At 49.1% G+C, this 20,779-nt stretch overlaps 1 protein-coding gene across 13 annotated transcripts in view; it reads right to left on the reverse strand.

Moving 5' to 3' along the window:
* The window catches only part of TRIP12 (thyroid hormone receptor interactor 12), a 1,145,873-nt gene that overhangs the window by 410,929 nt on the left and 714,165 nt on the right, over positions 1–20,779 (reverse strand). For all 13 annotated transcript variants that reach the window (XM_069213427.1, XM_069213421.1, XM_069213434.1 and 10 more), the window contains one exon: positions 7,394–7,568. In XM_069213427.1, the coding sequence (XP_069069528.1) occupies positions 7,394–7,568 (175 nt within the window). The remainder of the gene's footprint in view (positions 1–7,393; positions 7,569–20,779) is intronic.

A 20,779-nucleotide genomic window follows, 5' to 3' on the forward strand; every position in this document is an offset into this window, starting at 1 on the left:
ATGTGCTGGACCTGGAAGGAAAAAGGTTGGAGTTCCATAAACCAGCACAGCACCCGGGAGTTGAAGTCCTTATGGGAAGCCAACCAAGGCAAAGGGGCATGGTCGGTGAACAGCACAAAAGGGCGACCCAAAAGGTAATATTTCAGGCTATCTACTGCCCACTTAATGGCTAAGCACTCTCTTTCAATAATGGGATAATTACACTCTTGTGGCAGCAACTTCCTACTGATATAAACAATAGGGAGGTCAAGACCCGACTCGCTTGGTTGTGCCAGGACCGCCCCAAGACCCACATCGGAAGCATCCGTGTAGAGATGGAAGGGCTGAGAAAAATCAGGACACCGTAAAACTGTTTCGGAAGTGAGGGCATTTTTGAGTAGGTGAAAGCTATTTAACTGTATTGTGGAGAAGGGAGGTAACTTCGATGGGTATTGTTTCTTAAGGAGATCAGTGAGGGGTGCGGCTAACGTTGAATACTGGGTAATAAAACTACAATAATACCCTACGAGAGCCAAAAAAGGAACGTAGACCTTTCTTAGTAGTGGGAGTGGGCACCTGAAGTATGGCCTCCACCTTATTTTTTTGGGGTCGTAGTTGTCCCTCTCCAATAAAATACCCCAGGTATGCAATTTTATTGTTCCAGAGATTGCATTTCTTAGGACTGGCGGTGAGACCTGCTTGAAGCTGGGCACGGAAGATGCTATGTAGGTGTTCTAGATGTTCGTCCCAGGTATTACTGAATATGACCATATCATCTAAATATGCTGCGAAAAATGACTGGAATGGTTTTAATAAATGGTCCATTAATCATTGGAACGTTGCAGGGGCCCGTGTAGGCCGAAGGGTAGAACTGTAAAGTGATAGAGCCCTGATTGAGTGGCAAAGGCAGTTTTCTCCTTATCTGCGGGTGCTAGAGGAATTTGCCAATATCCCTTTGTGAGGTCTAGGGTTGACATATATTTTCCTTTTCCCAATTTCTCTAGTAAATCGTCAACTCTGGGTATGGGATAGGTATCAAATAGCGAGATTTCGTTCAGTTTGCGGAAGTCAATGCAAAACGGATAGTTACGTCAGGTTTTGGTACTATAACGACTGGGGAGCACCACGGGCTAGTGGAAGGTTCTAAAACGTGTAATTTAAGCATTTTTTGTACTTCCTCTTCAATGAGGTGTCTGCGGGCCTCAGGTATACGGTATGGTCTCAGTCTTATTGTTTGTCCCTCAGGGGTCCTGATGTGATGTTGCACGATTTTGGTTCTTCCGGGGGTTCCGGAAAAGAACTTTTGATATGATTTTAATAAACCTATAAGTTGAGTCTTCTGACCTTCTGTAAGGTTCGGATTGATGGGTAGAGTTTCTTCTATCTCCTTCTGATTAGTGGGAAATAGTTCTATTCCTAGGGGGGCCTCAGGAGTTACTAAAAACCCGTAGCCTCCGCAGGAGGGTTCTCATTGGGTTCTTCCCATTTCTTTAGTAAGTTGACGTGATATTTCTGGGTTCTTTTGGGGTGTCTGGAGAGCTCAATTAGGTAAGTGACTGGGGATACGGGTTTTAAGATGGTGTACGGAACCTGCCACCTGGCTAAAAGTTTGTTATCAGAACAGGACCTTAATATTAGGACCCTGTCGTTTGATTGGAAGGAGCGAGGTCGGGCTCCTTGGTCATAGTATTTCTTTTGACTGATTTGGGCTTTTTCTACGTGTTTACGGACATCTTCCCACACGGACTGGAGCTGGGTTTTTAATTTGTGTACATATTCTAGCAGAGGCCTCTCTTCCCCGCCTTCTTCTTCCCAGAGTTCTGCGGCCATATCTAAGAGATTGCGGGGTTGTCTCCCAAAGACCAGCTCAAACGGGCTGTGTCCGGTGGAAGCCTGCTCGCGGGTCCTTATAGCAGAGTACTAGAGGGAGTTTCTGGTCCCAATCCCTCCCTGTCTCAGATACCGTCTTCCTGAGTAGTGTTTTGATGGTACGGTTGTAGCGTTCGACTAGGCCGTCCGTTTGTGGGTGTTAAACCGAGGTTTTTAACTGTTTTATCCAGAGGATCTTACAGATGTGATTCATTAGAGCGGACATAAAAAGTGTTCCCTGATCCGTTAGAATTTCCTGAGAAAAATCCCACTCTTGCAAAGAACGTGATCATCGCTTGGGCCACTGCCTTAGTGGTCATGCTGGAGAGTGGAATGGCTTCGGGATACCTCGTAGCATAATCAACTAATACCAATATATATGTGTATCCCTTGGTGGAAGGTAAAAGGGGGCCTACAAGATCCATACCGACCCGGGAGAAGGGTACATCGATAATAGGAAGGGGTTGTAGTGGGGCTTTCCTGTGGGGTCCGGGATCGATCAGTTGGCACTGAGGGCATTGCGCACAATATTTTCTGAGTTGGCCATAGAGCCCGGGCCAATAAAAACCGTCTTAGTAGGTATTCCTCGGTCTTTTCTCTTCCATAGTGCCCTCCCCCTGGTTGGTTATGTGCTAAGAAGAGGACCTGTATGCGATACGGTTCGGGTACTACCAATTGTTTCTTTTCAATGTTGTTGGATTTTAGGACCCTATATAAGAGGTTATTTTGGATAAGAAAGTAGGGACCCACCTCATTCGTGGATTCGGATTTTGCCGTCCTCCACGCATGACATAGGGTTGGGTCCTCTCGTTGACTCGCCCTAAATGATGGTGGGGACGTGGTGAGATTGGCTACTACTTTTTCTGTGACCTTCCCTTGTCCAGAGGTTAGATATCTTTGTTTTGCTTGTCTCTTTCCAGGTCTCGTCAGTTTGATGCGACATGGTTTGTTTTCGATATGGGTGTTATGAAAGGGTGCTTCTGTCCACCAGTCAGTAGTCAAGGTATGGGATTTAACCTTCTCTAAAAGTTCGGGAAACCTTATATAGTCGGTGCCCAGAATACACTCTTCCACTAGTCGGTCCATGACTCCCACTGGTAAGAGGTCCTGGTTCTCTTCCCAGTCTACTCGAACTACCGCCAAAGGGTCGTTGTTCTGGTCGCCGTGGATGCAACAGATGGATACCCATTGGTTAGAATGTTGGTCGGAGGTATTTAATATCTCTGCTCGCACCTCTGATTGACTGCAACCCGAGTCTTTAAGAGCTAGGACAGCCTGTCCATTTATTTTAATGGTTTGTTTATACTTGAGAGTACCCTTCCCTGTGCACAAGACCCTTCTCCGGGTGGCCCCAATTTCCATGGGTTCCCCTCTTTCTCCTTTTCTTGTGCATAATCTGGCTATATGGCCCCACTCCCCACAGCTGTAGCATTGTGGTTGTTGCATGGGAGGAATATCTCTGCTGCGGCCAGGCCCTGTCTCTTCTGGGAATTTTCGGGGAAAGGACTTATAGGGTACAATAGGTGGTTTGCTTGTTATTTTAGGACTGGGATTTTTAAAATCGACTGATCGATGGTAGGCACAGGCCAAATCTACTGCCATGTCCGTGTTCACATTAGGGTGTTGTCTTATCCAACTCCTGGTGGATGAGGGAAGGGATTCCAGATATTGTTCCAGTATTAATGCCTTAATTACATCCTCCCTCTCCGTTCCTAGGGGTCCTAACCACTTTAACCCGAGGTCCCTGACTTTAAAGTAGAAGGTCCGGGGATCCTCAGCCTGGCCCCACTTGATCTTCCGAAATCTCAACCTATAATATTCGGAATCATGGCCCACCCTCTCTAGTATACTTCTTTTAATTTCTTTATAGGGTGTCGTGCCTCCCGGGTTAGCAGCTTGGTAGGCTGTTTGTAGAATGGCGGTTAAAAGTGGTGCAATGTACTGTCCCCAACGTTCTTCTGGCCATTGGGCAGAGGAAGCCACTCGTTCGAAGTTCGTGAAGAACGCATCTGGATCCTCTCCGCCTTGGAATTTCTGGAGGACCGAACTAGGGACATTGGGGTGTACCTTACTCACCGCTATGGTATCCGTCAACTTCTGTAGAGCCGTCTTGTGCACTAATTGGTTATTGGCCAAGATGGTGCCTTGGCTCTTTAGTGCACTCTGTAAGGCTTCCCGGTCTTCCTTGGCCTTCCTCTGGTGCGCCTCCCATACTAGCTGGAGGTGCCTTTGTCCCTTGGGTAGTTGCTGGATCACGTCCTCCAGGGTAGGCTTTTCCCCCATGAATCCTGGTCTCCTTCGTATCACCTTTTTAAAATCCCACTTCTGACACCATTGTTATGGTGGGCAGGTGATAGAAAGGATTCTTAGACTCAGGTAAGTGATAGTGTGTATTTATTTAAAGGTTTTTATAATTGTCACAGTGTGTCGGTGTCCTCTTAGTCCGTCTTCTCTCTTTGTCTTTCTCACAGCTCCCTGTTTGACTGGCGGAGATCCTCTGAATCGTCTCCCGACGTACCGGAAAGGAACAAAAGGGAAGGTAAGTCAGGATAGATATTTATAGGGAGCGTATAAATGATAGGTAAGAAGGGGAGTGAGAGAGTGAGAGAGAGAGAGAGAGAGAGAGAGAGAGAGAGAGAGAGAGAGAGAGAATCCTGGTTGCGTATGTGGACAGGTATGAATGGTAGGTCGTGATTATAGTCACCCTCGGTGTCTGGACAGAGAGAGCAATGTCAAACTTAATGTCTCTTTTTACTATTAGATCTATACCCCACAATAGACGGTTTCTGCTATCTCAGTCCTTCCTTGTCTCCTCACCTCCCTACCCCCTCCCAGCTGCTCCCCTCTCCAACCCCTTTCTCCCCGTCCCTACCCTCTCCCCTCCTGCCACCCTTTTCCCATTTTAACAGCTGGTTGTCCCTCAGAAAGGACCGTACCTTGGTGAGCCACGCCCCTCCTGGGACATGGTGGCTTTTCAGCGTGTCCTCACTCCGTTCCTGGTTCTCCCTGCCTCCGGCGACCCTCGAACTGTCTGGGGTTCTCGCTCTGGTCTTGGGATCCTCCTGGTCTCCGCTCTCCGTGGTTTCGTCCGTTTGGAAGTCATCCACGCCCAGCTCCTCTGACTCCCGCTCTCGTCCGTCCTCTCTTTTTTTCTGTTTCCCAGACCCGGAAATCCGGGGTCACGTCACTGACGCCGGCCCCCCGGTCGTCAGGGCAACGAGTGACGCCGATCTCGCGGCAGCGAGCAGCGCCACTCGGATGCACGAGCCATGTCTGAAGACAACCGGCTACAGTACCATATACTAGGGAATTACAAGGATGTTCTAGTGTGCCAATTTGAATTGGTGAAAATGGTCCCTAGCCATTAGTGACAATTTTAAAAGCAGAGAGAGCATAAACACTAAGGTTCTGGTTGGCAGAGCCTCAGTAACACAGTTAGGCACCATACAGGGAACACATATAGGCCCTAAACTATGAGCACTGGGGTCCTGGCTAGCAGTTTCCCAGTGACACAGGCAAAAACAAACTGACACAAGTAAAAATGGGGGTAACATGCCAGGCAAGATGGTACTTTTCTACAGCGACCATGATGCCTACAATGAACGTGGAATCGCCCGACGGTGCGCAGGGTACTGCTCGAAGAAAAATCTCCAGATCCAGTCTGACACCTGCGGGGAAATTCTAAGGTAAGGAATCAAAGGTAAGTAATTTGCAACTAGAAGTCTATATCAGATGCATATTTTATTTTCTAGGATCTTTAATTTAAACTTCAGAAAAATAAACCAATTGGGGAGCCACTGGACACATTGTGTGGTGTACTTCATTTTAGTTCACCATATAGAGAGCCAGATTACTACAGTATCCACCAGAAAGAACATAACCAAAGGTAGTTAACTTGTTCTTCTGATGGACACTGCTAACTGCAGATTCTTAATCTTTATAATAGTTACCAAAGTAGCTCCTCCCCAATGAGGTGGGTCTGTGCTGAAATCAAAGGGTCCTGAAGGACTGATAGGACAAAATGCCCTTCCCTTCGGACCTTTCTATCAAGGTAGTAGCGCCTCATGAACATGTGTATAGACTAACTCAATGCAGCTACTTAGATATCCAGGACAGGCACTCTGCTTGCCAACGTAGTGGAAGCATACTGGGCCCTAGTCGAATAGGCCCCACGTCCCTCCGATGGCGGCTTTTAGGCCAGAGCATAGCAGATGCTATATTAATGGATTTGTAAGTGCTCTAATAACGAAATAGCTGTCCGAGCAACAGGTTTAAGGTTGATGAGTATAGACTGCCTACAAATAAAAATTGATTTTGAGAGTAGAGCCAGCTTTTTATGGTATGCTAAACAGCAGTAGGTCTTGCATCTTATGAAGAGAAGTCTAATGATTAATTTCACAGAGAAAAGAGAGAGAAAATGATCTTGTGTTTCCACTTTGATTAGGACTGTGACTTACAAAGATGACCTGGACCACACACAGGACCTGACATGGGAACAAACTTGAGAGCAAGAACGAGTCAAAGCCGTCAACTTCAAGCAGGACTTGCATGGCTTTCTCTAATACTATGTGACATACAGCGTCTCTTTACAACTCGGATCATCTTTGGGTTTGTCCAGGTGCATTCTTCAGACGACTGAGTCATGCCATGGGCCCAAACACAAAAGGCACACCTCTTATGGGTCCATCATCAACAGCTGCCACCAACAGTCACAGCAGGGTTTGAACCCTGTACGTTTAGATGGAGGCAACATTCCCTTCTAAAGTGGATTTTTAATTTTTCAAACAATAAAATAATCAATATGACAAAACGAAGGCGAGTGAAGCTTTAGATCCAGATTCACAGGCATGGAATGAAATGAAGACATTGACACACATGGGTGGTGCTTATATGCAGCTTCTCTGAGGGCACCTAGTGGTACAGAGCAATCCTGTGAAAGCTTCCAATTGCAGTCTGGTGCCAGGAGATATTCTAAAGGTGAGGTATCTGCAATTAGAAGTATCCATCAGAACTGGATTTCAAAGCAAATCAAGAATATGTTCCAGACCATCTGTAGCATATAGTGAAGTTTAAGCTTCATCAAATCATGTTTCAAGAAAAAAAGACAGAAGTGAGCACATTATTATGTGACAGTATGCAATAAAATACAAGTGGGGCTCAGCACTAAAGCACTAATGGCACAACCCAAAAACCTAAATATAGTAACAGGCAAATGTAACTTGAGCCAAATAAATATGAGTTGAGCAAAAAATATATATCTTGTAGTTACCTAACACATTAGAAATGGCACAGAAATACTGATGGATTTTAGAATTGGACTTAATTGTGAATTTTAGCTCTGCAATATTGAAAAACATCTACATTGAACAGTGACAATCTCTCAGACTGTCACAAAATTTTGTTCATTTCAGAAAAGTGCAAGAACAACTGTGACAGCATATGCATTACTTAATACTGCTGCATCCAATAAGATCTCTGCTCTTTGAGATAAACTGAATTTTTGTTTTGTAAAGATGTGATAAGAAATCTGTAGGGGTTAACTCACCGGTTGTTGGATATTGTGTCTTTTGAGGCAGCTCTAGCAAGGCCACTGCCTCCTGCTGTCCGTGCTGGTTCAATGTTGTTGCTGTTCGATTGAGTACTTAATCTTCCCCACGTTTTTGGATTCAAGCTTGCCAGGAATGAAGATTTAGGAGACTGTGTGGTTGTAGGGCTTTTAGCTTGAAAAACATAGGTCAGTGAAAAGGTGAAGTGACTTCATATAAATCATTTAAACTGCAAATGAGAATATTTTCTGCACTTACGGACAAGTTACTTAACTTCGTAACACCTTATCTGGTAGAGACAATATCTAGTTGCAAATTCCTTACCTTAGAATTTCCCCAAGGTGTCAGTCTGGATCCAGAGATTTTTTGTCAAAGCAGTACCCCTGCACGCAGTTAGGTGGTGTGGCTCTGCTGCATGCTCCGCAAAATCTACAGGTGGTTCCCTACCGAAGCCAGAAGGATGGTCACCCAGGCACTCATCAGCAGCAGACTGTACTACGGCAACGCTCTCTACCGGGGAACCACAGCCACTCTCCAGGAAAAGATTGCAACGGATACAGAACGCCTCTGCACGCCTCATCCTCGACATCCCCCGCCACAGCAACATCTCAGCCCACCTGAGAGATCTACACTGGCTCCCAGTCAACAAAAGGATCACATTCAAACTACTAACCCACACCCACAAACCACTCCACAACGCCGGACCAGTATACCTCAATGATCATTTTACCTTCTACAACCCGAACCGTCAGCTCCGTTCAGCTGACCTCTCCCTCGCCACCGTCCCACAAATCCACAGGTTAACAACCGGCAGCAGATCATTCTCCTATCTCGCTGCAAGACCTGGAACACCCTCCCCATCCACGTACGTCAGACCAAGGACCTACTGACCTTCAGGAGTCTCAAAACCTGGCTGTTCGAGCAGTAGCCGCTCGCTCATCCCCCCCCCCCCCCCTCCAAAGCACCTTGAGACCTCATGGGTCAGTAGCGCGATCTAAAAATGCAACCATTGAATGCCATCTTGAATCCAATGAACCTGGCTAGGTGACCAACCCCCGATTCAGGGCTATTTAGGGTCTCTCTCTTGGGTGTGTCCTCAGACTCTCCTTGCAACATTCCAGCAGGACTCCTTTGCAACCTCTACCTCGGCTTCTGGCCACTGGAACTGCGACTGGATCCTTCAGGAATCGACAATCTGCATCCATGACGAAGACTCTGCTTGCAACAATGTTTCCACAGCTCCTTCCAGCTTCTGCAACATTTCCCCCCATGCTGTGCATCCTTGAGAACAGCAAGCCTTCTGTCTGCGTGAGAAGCAAGAAGGAATCTTCCTAGGAGTGAAGGAGTCACCCCTCTTCATCCACAGGCACCAACAGCAACGACGACAGGCTGCGTGGCTCTCATCATGAGCTGCGTGGACCGTGCCTCACAGGTGGTGGTCCGGAATAGTCCTCTTGGTCCTCTCCACCAGCTGTCCAACTTTGGTGGAGGTAAGCCCTTGTCTTCCCACGCAGGATACTATACCCATGAACCGCGTCTCTTGCAGCTACCAAGGCTTGTTGGCATCTCCTCCAACAAATCTTCAGGTTCTGTGTAGACCCAGCCCTCAGCACTCCTTCCTGCAACGCACAGATCTCTGTGTGCTCCTCCTGCGGTGTGGGACCGTTCTCCAGTTGCGCTGCGTGGCCTCCTATGCGTCTCTTGGTTCCTCATCCAGTGGGTCTCCTGTGGGGGCTGCTTTCTCTTCTGTGGAATCTCTACCTTGCTGATGGTCCCCCTAGGACTACCACCGTGGGTTGAGTCCTCCTGGACCTTGCTGGTCCCCAGCAGCTCCATTTCTGCTTCACTGCAACTTCTGCCTTTGCCAAGGCTTATGGTGGCTTTTCCACGCCATTGCCTGACTGCAATCATCATTCTGGCGTGGGACATCGACTGCATCCTCCAGGAACTCTTCACCTGCTCCAGGGCTGCATTCCTGACCGTCTTCATCCTGCCGTCGACCAACTCTTGCAATCACAGTTGGGTGGGTAGTGGCTCCTGCCCCCACTGGACTCCTGTGACTTCTGGACTTGGTCCCCTTCTTCCACAGGTGTTCTTCTTCAGGAATCCACAGCTGGTTTCTTGCAGTCTTCTTTTTCTTCCTTTTGGGTGGTTTGGGGGAAAATCCAGTATTTTACTCCTTTCTTCCTGGTCTCTGGGGGGTAGCACTGTTGTACTTACCTTTGGGGTTTCTTTGTACCTCCAGCTCCCCTCTACACATTCCACTTACCTAGGTGGGGGTCCTACATTCGCATTAAATTTTTTTAGTATATGGTTTGGGCTCCCCCTAGGGTCACTATTATCTATTTGCATTTGCACGGCACGCTGATCCACGAGGCACGACGTCAGTGGATCCCACGCACCGGGCCACAGGCTGAGCAGCATGCGCAGTACAGTGGCAGGATGGGAATGCACAGGGTAGGGCACCCCTTCCGTAGCCCCGAAAGGGGCAAAAAGCAGACTGAGGGAGAGGAGGGGCTGCTGCGAGGCTGGCCGTAGCACGAGAATCACTGAATTGCTCAGGCGCAGTCTGCTTCCCCCCTCCCTTAAAGAGACAGGTGTAACGAAAAGGCATGTCCATAAGATTGGCTTGGACATCCCCCAAAAAGCCAGACGTCCTCTACCAGGAGTGGCACCTAAGTGCTACTGTCGATGCAACCTCTCTGCCCAGTGAGTCGGGAGTGCCCAGTCCACATCAGATCATGAACTTTGCAAAGTCTCTCCCATCGGCAACTGCCTTGGAGAGTACGGCACGGGCCTCCTCCAGGACCTGTGGCAGCACTTGCACAACCATATCCCAAAGGGTGAGGGAATAAATGCCCAAAAGGCATGCAGGTGTTCACGGACTGCAATGCCAAGATGGCCGAAGAAAACATCTTCTTCCCAAGTATGATCCAGCCTCTTGGATTTCCTATCAGGGAATGCGGAAGGGAACATGCCTTGAGACGTAGATAAACTCTCAGGGGTGAGGTGTTGTGTCAGGAATGCTGGGTCAGTTGGAGCAGGTCGATGTGGCGGGCAATAGTCTTGTTCACAGGAGCCCCTGTGCTGGGTTTGGACCAAGTAACCAGCAGGAAATTGGTAAGGGCTTTGTTAAAGGGAAAAAGGGGTTCAGAGGAGGAAGCCCCAGGCTGAAGAACTTCCTTCGAGAGGTTAGTCCTGACTGCCACAGAAGGCAGCTCAAGGTCCAAGAACTCAGCTGCTCCTCACACCACCACAGATTATAAAGCACCCTCATCCATGACCATGGAAGAAGGAGAAAGCATGCCAGTACATGGGGAGGTATTCTGACCATTGTATTCACCCAGATCCGTATACCAAACCATGGGGTGTTGGAGCTGGTATTCTAAAGGGTTCAGGGACTCTTCCTTATAGTAACCTAGTCCATAATAAGGCTCAGGTTCCGACATACGGGGAAAGGTTGGAGTCATACAATGCCCATCTACCTCAGTGTTGGAAGTCAGCAATGAGGATGGGGGTGGCGCCACCCGACTGAGCAAAGATGAGGCGCACGGCCTCATAAAATTCTTTCAGCCGGGCAGGGTTCGCTCTGGCTCCCAGAATCTCGGGTAAGTGCAAAGTCAGCCCAGATGCAGGCTTGATGGCCAGTGGAAAGGGTGAAGTTGAAGAAAGTTTGGCCTTCTTAGACTTCTTATACCTTGGCTTAAATGAGGCCCCGCAGATATGGAATGGGATGAGGAAGATGGAGGGCTCCACGACCGACCCCGAGACCTTCCTCTTGACCGAGATCAGGACTTAAGCAGAGCCACGCACACGGCCTCCATCAGCTTTAGGGACCGCTCCCTCAAAGCCTTCGGATTCATGGCTTGGCACACGGAGTACGACTTTGGGTTGTGGTCACACTAGACACCAAAGGTACATGAGGTGAGTCCATCACAGACATCGCCCAATGACATCCTTGACGCACTAGGAGTTATATAACTCAAAAAAACAAAAAAAAAACTGACAAACTGCCAAAAGTAGCCAGTCAAAAATTGACAGAGTGGTGGTTCTCTTCCGATCAGCACTGGCTGGAGTGGAACGAAAAGAACTGACGGCAGTGCGATGGGGTGGCTCCTATATTGTACTGGCAACGGCAAATCTGGTGCAGACAATGCAGAAGACTGATCAAAGCTGTAAGAAAAGGCAACTGTTGGCATGGCATGGTTACCCTCTAACTTTTTGCCTTTTGTTTATGCCAGCATTGATTGAAAGTGTGCTGGGACCCTGCTAACCAGGGCCCAGCACCGGTGTTCTTTCCCTAAAACTGTACCTTTGCCTCCACAATAGGCACAGCCGTGACACACAGATAAGACCCCTGAAAAAGGCACCCCTGGTACCAAGGGCCACGTGGCCAGGGAAAGGGTCTAAGGGCTGCAGCATTTATTATGCCACCCTGGGGACCCCCCTCACTCAGCACATGCACACTGCCTCACAGCTTGTGTGTGCTGGTGGGGAGAAAAAGACTATGTCGACATGGCACTCCCCTCAAGGTGCCATGCCCACAACCCACTGCCTGTGGCATAGGTAAGTCACCCCTCTAGCAGGCCTTACAGCCCTAAGGCAGGGTGCAATATACCACAGGTGAGGGTGCATGACAGTGTGGGATTTACTGAGAAATGCACACAGAGGGCATCTTAGAAATGCCCCCCTCCATGCCAGCCCAATGGCTAGTGTTAGGCTGACCGGTGCCAGCCTGCCACATGGGGAGAGTGCCTTTGTGCACTCTGTGACCAGGAACAAAGCCTGTCCTGGGTGGAGGTGCTTCACACCTACCCTTGCAGGAACTGAGGCTCACCGCCAGGTGTTACAAAGGCTCAGGCCTGGTGTTACAGCGCCCCAGGGCACTCCAGCGAGTGGAGACGCCCCCTCCGCACACATCCCCCACTTTTGGCGGCAAGTCCGGGGAGATAATGAGAAAAACAAGGAGTCACCCCCTCAGCCAGGTCCACCCCTAAGGTGACCCCAGCTTAAGTGACCTTCTCCTCAGAAAATCCTCCATCTTGTTTTAGAGGATTTAGCCAAATAGCAATGGGGATGTGCCCCTCTCCCCAAAGGGAGGAGGCACAAGGAGGGTGTAGCCACCCTCAGGGACAGTAGCCATTTGCTACTGCCCATTAGCCCTAACACACCCCTAAGTTTAGAATTTAGGGGCAACCCTGAACCCAGGAAATCAGGTTCCCGACGACCTTCAAAGAAGGACTGCTGACCTGAAACCCCACAGAGAAGACAACTGCTTTGGCCCCAGCCCTACCGTCCTGTCTCCAACTTCAAAGAACCTGCACCAGCAATACATCCTGCTGGCCCAGCGACCTCTGCCGACTCAGAGGAATGCCCTGCAATTACAAAGGACCAAGAAACTCCCATGGACAGCGGACCTGTCCAACCAAGCAAGAAGAAACAATCTTTAAAGGGACTCTCACCTCACTCCAGAAGTATGAGTCCCCACCACTCTGCACCCGATGCCCCTGGCCCGAGTCCAGAGAAACCAACAATGCAGAGAGGATCCCCAGGCCACTCTGATGACATGTCCACCCTGGGCTAACCTCTCTGCACCCCCACGATGACCCCTGCAGATAGAATCCCGAGGACCCCCTGACCGCGACTGGCCGGGAAGAAGAAACCCGACGCCTGGAAGAAGCACTGCACCTGCAGCTCCCAGGCCCATGAAGAACCAACCGCTGATGCAGCAGTGACCAGCAGGCGGCCCTCACCCTTGTCCAGTCAGTGGCTGGCCCGGGAAGCCCCCCCTGCAACATCTGAAGGTCCCCCCCCCCCCCCCCCCCAAGACCCTCCATTGAAACCTATTACTAACCAGACACTCTGTTTGCCCACTGCACCCAGCCGCCCAGGTGCCACTGTGAGTGTGCTTTGTATGCCTTCTTGGGAACCCCCAGTGCTGTGGCCTGCTCCCTGAGGACACAGGTACTTACCTGCCAGCAGACTAGAACCGGAGCACCCCGTCTCCACAGGCGTCCATGTTATTTGGTCTCCTCTTTGACCTCTGCACCTGAACGGCCCTGTGTTTCTGGGTGTTTGGGGTTGACTTGAACCCCCAACGGTGGGCTACCTATGCCCCAGAGACTGAACTTGTAACTGCTATACTTACCACATTAACTGAACTGTAGTTACCTTCCCCAGGATCTGTTGAATTTTGCACAGTGTCCACTTTTAAAATAGCTTATTGCCATTTTATCACAAACTGTGTACATTACTGTTTTGATTCAAAGTCCTACCTATACCTATGCAAAGTACCTTACATTTAATGTACTTATCTGCAATTTGAATCTTGTAGTTCTAAAATAAATTAAGAAAAGAATATTTAACGATATAAAAACCTACTGGCCAGGAGTTAAGTCATTGAGTGTGTGTTCTCATTTATTGCCTGTGTGTGCACAACAAATGCTAAACACTGCCCTCTGATAAGCCTAACTGCTCGACCACACTACCACAAATAGAGCATTAGTATGATGTACTATTGCCTCTGTCAAGACTCTTGGAGAACCCCTGGACTCAGCACACAATCTCTCACTTTGAGATAGTATATACAGTGCCAGCTTTCTACAGAAGCCAACTGACGCCACCTAACGCACACAGGTATGCTGCTTCATAAAAATATCTGGATCCAGGCAGACACCTGGGGAAATTCATAAGATAAAGAATCTACAACTAGAGGTCTCTATCAGATTGACATTTCTTTGAATATTCCATGTGTGCAAAGACCACCCTAGCACATTTTTAGGATTATTAAAGAATACCGGTATTTCAAAGATTGTTGTGAAAATGTGAAAACCACCTGAGCAATAATTTACAATGCATACACAACAATATCTTTTCATAATGGAATTGTAAGGTCATTGACAATCTTGTCACAGACATCAACGAAGAAGTGTTAGCCACCAAAAAATACCTTTCATGACAGTTCTTTGATATTTTCTAGGCTCAAAAGGGGGCTCACCCCTAAGGCATGAAATTAAATTAAGTGCTGGCAGTGTTCTACATAGAATACTTTCGTTCCGGATTTTCATCCACGTCTTCCCTTCTGCATATATACAGTGGTTAAGCTAGCACACAAACAGCTTCTGGTTATATGGAGTATGTTGCTAGCCATTGGATAGAAGGCAGAGTGATTGTTTCTTTCTGGTTTGATACATCAGACTGATTACCGAAGCCAGAAGGATTAGCAGTTTTGATACACCCTTAAAAAACAGAATACAGGGACGTTATAGTTAAGCTCACATTTCAAATGTACAAAACGAACGAGTTACTTACCTTCAGTAACGACTTTTCTGGTGGATACATTAGCTACCTGTGGATTCCTCACCTAATAAATACTCCCATGGCGCCAGCATTCGACGGAAATCTTCTTACTAGTCTCTGCACGTCGACGAGGACGTCACTCTAGCCCACGCGACGCCGTCTGACGTCATATAGGCAATAAGAGGTCCTCGACGACGTGCCGACGTCAGTTCCCTTTTTTCCGTGCATTCGAAACGGTTATCTTCGAGGGAGCAACTGTTACTTTTGTGGTTACAGTGTATTTTTGCTGCGTACCAATCATTTTTTACGTGCATGAGAACAACCAGGCAATGCAATGAAAGAGCAAGGCAACATCCCATAACATTGTAAAAATACACAACATTGCATGAATAACTGTAAATCTTTTATATATATATATAACTCTCTTTTTAAAATATATATACACATAAAGTATATACACAAAGATATATACATATATAAATATATTATATACAACATCTATTGCACCCTTGAAGACCAAGAGGAGCGTACTCAAGGATTACTTGGTAAGACCAGAAAGGCAACGGGGAGGCGGGTGGGACCGTGAGGAATCCACAGGTAGCTAATGTATCCACCAGAAAAGTCGTTACCGAAGGTAAGTAACTCGTTCTTCTGATGGATACAACTACCTGTGGATTCCTCACCTAATGAATAGAGTCCCAAAGCAGTACCACGCCCGGCGGTGGGTGCCTAAATGGTCAAACCAAGAAATCCTGCAGCACTGACCGTGCAAAATGGCCGTCCCTTCTAACCTCAGAATCCAAACAGTAATGTTTTGCAAAAGTGTGAAGGGACGACCAAGTTGCGGCCTTGCAGATGTCGACCACAGGAACACCTCTGGCCAAGGCCGAAGTGGCCGACTTAGCTCTGGTGGAATGAGCTCTATTGCCCTCAGGAGGATCCTTCTTTGCCAAAGAGTAACATATTTTAATGCAAAGAACAACCCACCTGGATAGTGTTCTCTTGTGGACTGCCTTTCCTCTCCTCTTGCCCACGTATCCAATAAACAGCTGATCCTCCAGCCTGAAATCCTTTGTTCTATCAATAAAGAAGCTCAACGCCCTCTTTGGGTCCAGACGGTGCAGTCTTTCTTCCTCTTTCTTCCTCTTTGGAAGGATGAGGCGGAGGATAGAACGTGGACAAAGTAATTGCCTGAGCCAAATGGAAAGGTGAAACAACCTTCGGGAGGAAAGCAGCCTTGGTCCTCAACACCACCTTATCCCCATAAAAAGTTGTATAAGGGGGCTTTACTGATAAGGCCTGCAACTCACTCACTCTCCTTGCTGATGTTATAGCTATCAGGAAGACTGTTTTTAAAACCAAATACCTTAAGGGGCAAGAATGCATAGGTTCAAAAGGGGACCCCATAAGGAAAGTCAGGACCAAGGACAAATCCAATTGCGGCATAACGAATGGCTTTGGAGGATATTTATTTAGAAGACCTTTCAAAAATCTGATAACAATAGGGGATTTAAATAAAGATGGTTGGTCTGGAAGACATATGAAGGCTGACAAGGCCGATAAATAACCCTTAATGGTAGCCACTGCACAACCTTTCTGCGCTAGAGACAGAGCAAAAGACAAAACGTCCGATAGATGAGAATGCAAAGGATCAATCTGCCTCTCTCCACACCACACAACAAATTTAGACCATCTATTAGCGTAGATAGATTTAGTGGAGTGTCGCCTGGCCGCTAATATAACATCCACTACCTCAGGTGGGAGAGAGAAGGAACTCAGGTTGCCCCGTTCAATCTCCAGGCATGTAGGTGCAGACTCTGGAGGTTGGGGTGTAGAACCTGCCCCTGCGACTGCGAGAGGAGGTCTGCCCTGAAAGGGAGACGGAGCGGAGGGCACATTGAGAGTTGGAGAAGGTCGGAGTACCATACCCTCCTTGGCCAATCCGGAGCTATTAGGATGACTAGAGCCCGGTCCTGGTGAATCTTCCTCAATACTCGAGGAATCAAGGGTATGGGAGGAAACGCGTAAAGCAACTGGCCGCACCAGGTTATTTGAAACGCGTCCCCCAACGCTCCCTGCATCGGATACTGGAGGCTGCAGAATAACGGACAATGCGCGTTCTCTCGAGTGGCAAACAGATCTACCCGAGGAAACCCCCACCTCTGGAAGATTAAACGGACTTGATCTGGATGGAGACGCCACTCGTGGTCTGCCGAGAAATGGCGACAGACTGTCCGCACGCACGTTCAAGACTCCGGCCAGATGGTTTGCTATCAAGCAAATCTGATGGTCCTTTGCCCAGGACCATTGTCGAAGAGCTTCTCTGCAGAGAAGGTACGACCCCACTCCTCCCTGCTTGTTTATGTACCACATCGTGGTAGTATTGTCCGTTAGGACCTGTACCGACTGACCACGAAGGGAAGGGAGGAAGGCCTTGAGAGCCAGACGTACAGCCCGTAACTCTAACAGATTGATGTGAAACATCTGTTCCTCTGGAGACCAAAGACCTTTGATCTCCAGATCCCCCAGATGAGCTCCCCACCCTAGAGTGGAAGCATCCGTTATGACTGTGGCCACTGGTGGCGACTGCTGGAACGGCTTTCCTTGTGAAAGATTGTTGCTTGCAATCCACCACTTCAAATCCACAGCAGCATCTCTGGAGATCTTGACAGTACCCTCTAGATCCCCTTTGTGTTGAGACCACTGCCTTCGGAGGCACCACTCAAGAGCCCTCATGTGCCAGCGAGCATGCGTGACCAACAGAATGCAGGAGGCAAACAGACCGAGCAGACGAAGGACCTTGAGGACTGGAACTACCGCTCCATTTCGAAACATCGGAACCAAATCCTGAATATCTTGAATCCGCTGAGGCGGAGGAAAGGCCCGACCCAATGTTGTATCCAGTACTGCCCCTATGAACAGGAGGCGCTGAGAGGGCTCTAGGTGAGATTTGGGCTCGTTCACCGAAAAACCCAGGTCGAACAACAACTGGGTTGTTGACTGCAGATGATGCGACACAAGCTCCGGGGACTTGGCTTTGATCAACCAGTCGTCCAAGTAAGGGAATACTGCTATCCCCTTCCTTCTGAGTTCTGCCGCAACCACCGACATCACCTTCGTGAAGACTCGAGGTGCTGAAGTAAGACCAAACGGAAGGACCGCAAACTGATAGTGTTGCGATCCCACCACAAACCGGAGATACTTCCTGTGTGACTTGAGTATCGGGATATGAAAGTAAGCATCCTGCAAGTCGACAGACACCATCCAGTCTTCCTTGTTCAACGCCAAAAGCACCTGTGCTAGGGTCAGCATCTTGAACTTTTCCTGCTTGAGGAACCAATTCAAGATCCTCAGGTCCAGAATTGGTCTCAAACGACCATCCTTCTTGGGAATCAGGAAATACCTTGAGTAACATCCTCGACCCCTTTCCTGCTCTGGGACCAACTCCACCGCGCCCTTGGAAAGGAGGGCTTGTACCTCTTGTTCTAGCAACAGGAGGTGTTCTTCTGAACAATAAGAAGGGCGGGGCGGGATGAGGGGCGGGAACTCCCGAAAGGGAAGGGTGTAGCCTTTTCCCACAATACTGAGAACCCAAGTGTCCGTTGTAACAGTCTTCCATTTGGTGAGAAAATGCTGTAATCTTCCCCCTACAGGAGAGGAGTGAGTGGGAAATGGTGGAAGCCTAAGGCTGCTTCCCCTGCTGCACCCCGCCAGAGGATGAGGAAGAGGCAGAGTGCTGCTGAGAGGCTCCTCTGGTGCGGACCCTACCTCTCCCCCTAAAAAGATCTATAGGGATGGGAAGAGGCAGGTTGCTGATATCTTCCCCGAAAGGAAGAGGAGGAAGAGCCACGCCCAAATCCACGAAACCTCCTGAAAAATCTGGAAGAGGCCGTGGAAGAAGGAGCTTGGAGCCCTAACGACTTAGCCGTGGCCCTGCTTTCCTTAAAACGTTCCAAGGCCGAATCAGCCTTGGCTCCAAACAGTTTGTCCCCATCAAACGGGAGATCCAACAATGTGGACTGTACATCTGCAGAAAAGCCAGAGTTACGGAGCCAGGCCTGTCTCCTTGCCACCACAGTTGTGCCCATTGCTCTGGCTACCGAGTCGGTGGTATCCAGTCCCGTCTGGATAATCTGGGTCACAGCAGCCTGGGCATTTGAAACAAGATCCAAAAGACCCTGGGGAAGCTCTGTAAACGATGAGGAAATGTCATCCATCAGAGCATGAATATACCTCCCCAGGATACAGGTTGCATTGGTGGCTTTTAGCGCCAGACTGCAGGACGAAAAAATCTTCTTGGACTGCGCCTCTAGTTTCTTTGAATCTCTGTCCCCAGGCACCGTCGGGAAAGAACCAGGCGCTGACTTGGATGAACACGAGGCCTGCACCACCAAGCTCTCCGGCGTAGGGTGCCTAGATAGAAAACCAGGGTCAGTCGGAGCCGCCCGATACCTCCTGGCCACGGCTCTGTGAACTGCTGGGGAAGATGCCGGCCTCTTCCACACCTCTAACACCGGATCCAGCAGAGCATCATTAAATGGCAACAGAGGCTCCGCCGCAGCTGAGGCCGGATGTAGCACCTCTGTTAAAAGGTTTTGTTTAGCCTCCACCACCGGCAAAGGCAGGTCCAAAAAACTAGCTGCCTTCCGTACCACTGCATGAAAGGAAGCAGCCTCCTCAGTATATTCCCCCGGGGACGAAAGATCCCACTCAGGGGAAGTGTCCAGCCCACTGGCCGACTCCAGTCCACGCAGCCCATCACCCGAGTCCTCTAGCTCTCCTTCCTCCAGGGCTCGTTGGTACTCCTGCTCTTCTAATACACGGAGAGCACGTCTCCTCGAATGAAGTCGTTGTTCAATACGCGGAGTCGACAATGCCTCCGCCGAAGTCGAAGATCGGCGCCGATCTTCAGAAGCCACCGACGCCGCGTCCGGCGCCACAGGTAACTTCGGCGCCGACGAAAGAGCAGCTGAAGCAGATGGACCCACCGGAGTCACAGGCCGAATCCAGACGTCGACGGGATGGAAATCCCCGGGGCCAATCCTTCTGAAGCCACCGGAGCGGTAAAGGGTGCCGGCCGAAGAGGCGCAGGATCACCCAAAGAAAAGGCCAAAGGCCCAGCCGGAGCACCCCCTGGAGCCATCTGTTGGAAGATGGCATACATCGCATTCAAGAATGCGGAACTATCGGCTCCAGGGGTGGGAAAAGCCGGATACTGAGGTGCCTGTCTCGGAGGCGACCCCGACGCCGGCCTCGACGTCTGCGCCGGAGAAAACACCTGAGGCTCCAATACCTCAATCACCGACGCCTGTCCAGGTGAAGTTGGAGACGCCGGAGAGGGCAACGGCGTCGAAGGATGCGGCGTAACCGTGGGATTGATCTCCCATGTCCTTCGGCGCCGATCCGAAGACCTGGAACGAGTCTCCTTCGAATGACGCCGAGATTCTCTACGGCGCCGGGAGTCTCGATGACGCCGATGTCTTGGAGAAGAAGACTTCTTGTGACGCTTCTCCTTCGATTTTGCCATAAACAGCTTCGCCTCACGTTCTTTGAGGGCCTTTGGATTCATGTGCTGGCATGAATCACAAGTCGAGACGTCGTGGTCGGAGCTCAAACACCAAAGGCAATCGGAATGAGGATCCGTCACCGACATCTTGCCTCCACACTCACGACAAGGCTTAAATCCAGACTTTCTCTGCGACATTATTACCACAGCGAAAGACTACGCAGCAAAAATACACTGTAACCACAAAAGTAACAGTTGCTCCCTCGAAGATAACCGTTTCGAATGCACGGAAAAAAGGGAACTGACGTCGGCACGTCGTCGAGGACCTCTTATTGCCTGTATGACGTCAGACGGCGTCGCGTGGGCTAGAGTGACGTCCTCGTCGACGTGCAGAGACTAGTAAGAAGATTTCCGTCGAATGCTGGCGGCATGGGAGTATTCATTAGGTGAGGAATCCACAGGTAGTTGTATCCATCAGAAATAGAAAATCAGCAGTTATAATTGAGTTATTTTCAAGCAACTATAACTTGTATTCTAAGATAACTATAACATCCCTCTGCCAAGCACAGTTTCCTCATCA

This window comes from Pleurodeles waltl, chromosome 11 (assembly GCF_031143425.1).
Source record: "Pleurodeles waltl isolate 20211129_DDA chromosome 11, aPleWal1.hap1.20221129, whole genome shotgun sequence".
Classification (NCBI taxonomy): domain Eukaryota; kingdom Metazoa; phylum Chordata; class Amphibia; order Caudata; family Salamandridae; genus Pleurodeles; species Pleurodeles waltl.